The following is a 6,184-nucleotide window of genomic DNA, read 5'->3' on the forward strand; positions in this document are numbered from 1 at the left end:
ATCACTACTATGGGACGATCCGTATTAATTGTTACCTGGAATATATGTTGTTACTTGAAATATTTTAAAAGTTTTGATATGATTATACATATATGATCGTTACGCATCACTTCGAATAACAGCTGTGGGGTCCTATTATGATATGATACCATCTCTGTTCCTGCTGTTACAGGATGGATACTCACCACTTCACCATGCAGCTTCAGGAGGACATGTTGGTGTTGCTGAACTCCTCCTGAAGGCTGGAGCACAGGTGGACAGTAGGGATGGGGTAAGGGTTGATGCTTACTACAGGTGATTGACATGTTTGAGCGTTGAACATCACACATATTTAGTGTTTGTTATGACGTGTAGACAGGATTCTGTTACCATGTAATGTAATCTCTGCTCCTGCTTTTACAGTATGGAGACTCACCACTTCACAAGGCAGCATGTTTCGGACATGTTGGTGTTGCTGAACTCCTCCTGAAGGCTGGAGCACAGGTGGACAGTAGGGATCGGGTAATGGTTGATGCTTACTACCTTAGACCTTAGTCCTTAGATCGTCCCGCAGCTTTGTTGCAACTTGGCGTCGATGTTTACTACTGGTGATTGAATTTTTTGTGTGTTACACATCACAGATGTATATATCTAGTGCTTATTAGGATAATGAGGATAGAATTCTCTCACCATGTAATGTCATCTCTGTTCCTGCTGTTAGTTGGAAGCCACACCACTTCACAAGGCAGCTTCAGGCGGACATGTTGGTGTTGTTGAACTCCTTCTGAAGGCTGGAGCACAGGTGGACAGTAGGGATCGGGTAAGGGTTGATGCTTACTACAGGTGATTGACATGTTGGAGTGTTGAACGTCACACATGTATGATGGGTGGGGTAGGATTCTGTTACCATGTAATGTCATCTCTAAGGGTTGATGCTTACTACAGGTGATCGACATGTTTGAGTGTTGAACATCACGCATATTTAGTGTTTATTATTATATGTAGACAGGATTCTGTTACCATGTAATGTCAGCTCTGTTCCTGCTGTTACAGGATGAATCGACACCACTTCACAAGGCAGCTTCAGGCGGACATGTTGGTGTTGCTGAACTCCTCCTGAAGGCTGGAGCACAGGTGGACAGTAGGGATCGGGTAAGGGTTAATGCTTACTACAGGTGATTGACTGGTTATGAGTGTTTAACATCATTCATATCTATGATTGTTTATTATGATAAAGGGGATCAGTCTAAGTAAAGTAGTCTTTTTTTCCTGTAGCAAATAAATGTACAGTATTTCCGCATAATCTAAGGTAAATCCAGGAGTGAGCTTGACGGAGTAAGAATGGAAGTGTGATATTGTTATGTATATCTCTTCATGAAAGAAAGCGAACCGTTCTATAGATATACGTCACGAGATCTCAAGAGGACAAAAGGGTTGTCCAATTTGTTTGTTTGTTTGTTTGTATGGATGTTGTCCAAAACTTTGTATTTGGATAATTCATCCATATCTCTAAATAGCTAATTTTTGTCTTGGAATAACTTCTCATTGATTTCATGTCCGCTGTTTTCTACGTAGAACGGTGAGACTCCTGAAGACATAGCGGCACGTAAAGACGTTCCATCGTGGCGGAATAAAGATTACGTTCTGGATGGAAGGAAGAAGATTCTCGAGCTTTTTGCAGCAGAAAAGATGAAGCGGTAGGTAACAAATCCAGTTATACTGTAGGTGTGCGTTATAAACGGTAAAGGGGCCTTATCAGCAGGGTTCTTTCCAATCATCACATTAAACACTACAGTTCTAAGTAACATGGATAGAATTTGGAAACTTCCAAAACTTCTAAATTTCTAGCTGCTTCAGTAGCTACCTGTTACCTTGCTTATCCCATGACCAGGATGTTTAAACTACATGGACATTACATTCCAAGAGAATTGAAATAGGTCAAATACAGCATCACTTATTACTTCTGACCACCAGATATTTGTTGAAATTCTCACCCTTTGATTGATATCATTAATTCCGTTCTTCTTTATTATTTTTCTGCATAATGCTTTACGCTCAATTTTATTTCAAAGCCCTTACAGACGCAAAGTGGGTCCAGAAGGAGGTAAACTGCAAACCGCGTCGTGTACCGTCACTGTACCACCTGGAGCCGTTACCATGGAAACAGAAATCACCTGCCAGGTAATCAACCCCGATGACGTCACCCTTCCTCTGAAGGACGGAGATATGTTAGTGAGTGACATCATAGAGCTGGGTCCGCACGGGACAACCTTCCTCCAACCTGTCACTGTACAGATGCAGTACAGCAGCACGTCGTCAGGTGGCGCCAGGGAGGCGGTCGTGTGGGTCACCCAGGACAGGTCACAATGGACGGAACTCAAGACGACTAAATTGGTACGTGAACAATCACAGATTTTTCAGAGTTCAAAATTTTCACATCAAGTCTTCCATTATTATTCACCAGTACTCGGTAAAATATACAACTGCCATTATTGGAGATATTGCTAGCACGGGAAATGCCGTCCACTATAATAGCAAATGTATTCATTTTTTGTTTCATATTAGAGTGAGGACAAGCTTGCCGTGTCAGTGGACCATTTCTCCATCTTTGCCGTCATCAGTCAGCCCAAACAGGACCAGTCTACTGTGCCTATAGAGGGGCGCACTCTGACGTCATCAACGCAGCCTGCGGTACAAATCTGCTTCCCGGAACAGTCTGTGAGCACACCGACCCAGGTCATATTACAGGTCAGGGCATTATGTCATAGGTAAATCAATTCTAGAAAAGAATCGCAAAAGATATTTACAACGGATCTTGTTGCTATGTATGGTAATAACCCACAACGGTATATGTCAACTACAGGTCCAAGAAGTTCCAAAAAGAGCAGTTGAAGACATAAAGGCAAAGGACCAGTCTTCCCCGCGCCTTCTGAGCAGCAGCCCGATTGTTCACGTGGAAACTGTTTCGGACGCCCAAGTCCATTTCCACAAACCAGTCACAGTGCGAGTCCCACATCCTCAACACTACATGGGCGTCCAACATGAGGGACCCGCCAAACTGAGAGTTATGTCATGTGAGGAGGAGACAGAAGACTGGGTGGATGTGACAGACGACACATCTATCACCTTGGTCACAGAGGAGTATGTGGAGTTTGAAGTCAGCCATTTTACCAGGTAATGTAATTTCTTGGTCACTAGAATCTGTGTCGGGGACGTAGGACAGAACTATCAAAAGTCAAATTACATCAAATAGATTCCTTTCTTGGGACAGTTTAATATCAGTGATTTGATCGGTGATTTAATGCCATTGAGAGACAACGGCATTCCATCGATGTATCCTTCGTCATCTAAAACTGCACATTTCTTGAAGTTAGGGGCTATCCTTAAAGCATTTTTTCGGTTTATCTGATTTCCAGATATATTTTACTCCTTGTCACGGACATCTTCCATGACCCGGAAGTCCTAGGCCCAATCCCGTTGCACCTTTGCAAATGGCTCGAACATCGTGCCGTGCAGTTCATACTTCTGCAGCGGGAGGACAACATGAAACAAGTCGTCATAGAATGCACACCAGCTGAAGAGGCAGACACCGAACATACAAAGCTACAGCAAAAGGGTTACAAGGGTCCGTTGCCTTCTAAGTCAGTCACGTTATTCGAAGGACAAAAGGTAGAAATACGTTTGCTGGGTAATGTGTCAATCGCGTCATCCTGCACGCAACCACACATCACCTTCCACAGCCAGAGACGTAACCGTCTCCAAATTCAGATCGAGGGCCGAGATGGTTCAGGCGGCAACGGAACTGTTGCGTTCTTGGCCTTGCCACGCGTCAAAGTCCAAAAAGAGAAAGATAACGCAAAAATAAGGAACGTGCGCAGAAAGCTCGAGAAACTCGGGAATCCCACAGACGAAGACGATCTACAATCAAAAGAGCTTTGCTCACTCCCGATCTACGTGCCGTGTGATTCTTCAAATGGGGTAAGATAACATTGATATATCTGTTTTCGTTGGGAAAGAAAGGAGGAAATAGTTTATATAGCATGAAAGAAATAGACAACTATGACATTCACATTGTTAGGGAATTTTCTCTCTGTTATTTGCAATATAGCCTTGCCCCTTTTTTACATTTCAGGTACTCATCGAAATTATATCATAGGCCAAAAAATACCCACACACCCAAAAAGGCTGATCACCTAATGATCTAAACGCAGTTGTTGTATAATTTCACGTCATAGTCCAAAACGACAATAAAGTAATAATAGTTTTGCTCTTATTTACAGACGTCAGAAGGAGCTGCAGGTGGTGCAACTTTCAAAGGTAAGGTAACATTTTTTTTCACAAAGAAAAGGTGCGACGTCACGTAGATGTGAAGTGTCGCGAAAGGTGTATCTACGAAAGGAAGAGAGTAGGAGTTACTCTGCTGCTTTTTCACAATCATTCCATTTGGTTGGTCGCAGTCCTTTCTTGCACGATAGCCTTAGAACAGACAATAATCCCCACTACCTGCTCTTATAAGATAATATCTAGACATACTGAGGCATCCATGCCTTGGGCTGGTTTATTGGTTTATTGGCAAAAAGACTTCCATTAGTGAAGTACACAAGTGTACTTCACTTTTCTTACTATGGAGTCACATAACATACACATTACATTGGAACACATACGCATAATATTACATCATATATATACATTTACACATGTTCCGGTGGGACAGGTCATTCCGGCTTAAAACAGGGAGTTCCGATAAGCGACCTCTAGTATTTGTTTCACATAACCGTCAACCATAATTTCGTCATAACTGAATTGCTAGAGATGGCTTTTTACACTTGAAGGTAAAAGGTGTGTATGTTCTTATCCAAAACATATATTCTGTGGTCTACGCTGTCTTTCAGGCGTTGGGAAGTACTTCTATTTCATCAAGAAAGAGGTAAGTTCGGACTGGAAGGATTTGGCCTTCCATCTTGGATTTGAGGGGTCAGACATCAACAACATTGCCGGCAGAAACCCCGACGACAAGTCCCGCTGCATGGACATGTTGAGGGAGTGGCAGAAGCGGGAGGGAAACTCCGCGACCTTAGAGGTCCTGAAAGAGGCTCTGTTGAACGCTGGGCTGAAGAGCGTTGCGGATGATTTAGAGATCAAACACCCACAACAAATTGCTAGATACGGGTAAGTATACATTGCTTCATGGAAGTACTTTTCAGATAGAAGAATTGCAAGTTCTTGCCCGAAGGCTTTTCTTCAGATATATGACTTTTTCGACATGATATTTTACAAGACAAGCAGGAACCTAAGGGAATTCTTCCATTGCCACATTCTTTATTATAGTGTTTGTCATCTAAATGATACCGTTTGTCACATCAATCAGACAAATACATCCCTGGTTTTGAAAAGTTCATCTGTATGTAGTTTTCTCCTTATCAGACAGACCTCCACAACAAGGGGAGAAGAAGAGATATGCCCTCCAAAAAGGTAACGTATTATGCATCGACATGTTTTACAGTACGAAACGATTTTAACGCGACCATCAACTTTGGTTATTACTAATAATATATTCATGGTTATAAGTGACGTTAAAAAGGGCAACTCTACTATACGCTGTCAGAGATACCAACGAACCAACCAACGAACCAACGAACCAACGAACCAACCAACCAACCAACCAACCCGCCAACCAACCAACCAACCAACCAACCCGCCAACTAACCATTCATTCATTTCATTCAACCAACGTTGTACGTATTAGTTCCAAAATATAAAGATGGCTTTTTTGCCACATCCCATGGATGGAGTGACACCAAAATGACCCAGTTGCTTTTTTTATTTGCTCGTTCGTCTGTTACGCTTAATATAAGCATGTGCATTTATATCCTCTTCAGTGAAGAAGACTCCATTGCTACGATGGTGACACGTGTATTTGCAGCTGGCGCAACATCTATTAGACAAATCTTCAACAGGAAGAAGTGAGAAGTAAAGAGACGATCTTCAATCGTCAGTGGTCCTGACTGCTGTAAGCTTGCAAACAACAAAAACAAAACAAAAACCTTCGCAGTCGAAGAAGTAGTATCTAGTCATAACTTAGTCTAGTTCTTTTGAATCTTTGGCAAAACTCTTATCCAAGCAGAAGCTGTGTTAAAATTGTTGGACGCAAAGACAGAAGTACTAGTACGAAGTACTAATCTAAGACCTTACTAAAAAAGCTGGT

At 42.2% G+C, this 6,184-nt stretch overlaps 1 protein-coding gene across 1 annotated transcript; it reads left to right on the plus strand.

Moving 5' to 3' along the window:
* Window positions 1-442: 442 nt before the first annotated feature.
* LOC136422523 (ankyrin-1-like) lies at window positions 443-3,217 on the plus strand. Its single transcript, XM_066410293.1, has 7 exons — window positions 443-448; window positions 701-799; window positions 1,033-1,131; window positions 1,555-1,676; window positions 2,061-2,373; window positions 2,545-2,727; window positions 2,843-3,217. Exons 1-7 carry the CDS (start codon window positions 443-445, stop codon window positions 3,155-3,157), a joined length of 1,137 nt encoding a protein of 378 aa, XP_066266390.1. The 3' UTR covers window positions 3,158-3,217.
* Window positions 3,218-6,184: the final 2,967 nt, after the last annotated feature.

This window comes from Branchiostoma lanceolatum, chromosome 17, assembly GCF_035083965.1.
Source record: "Branchiostoma lanceolatum isolate klBraLanc5 chromosome 17, klBraLanc5.hap2, whole genome shotgun sequence".
NCBI lineage: Eukaryota > Metazoa > Chordata > Leptocardii > Amphioxiformes > Branchiostomatidae > Branchiostoma > Branchiostoma lanceolatum.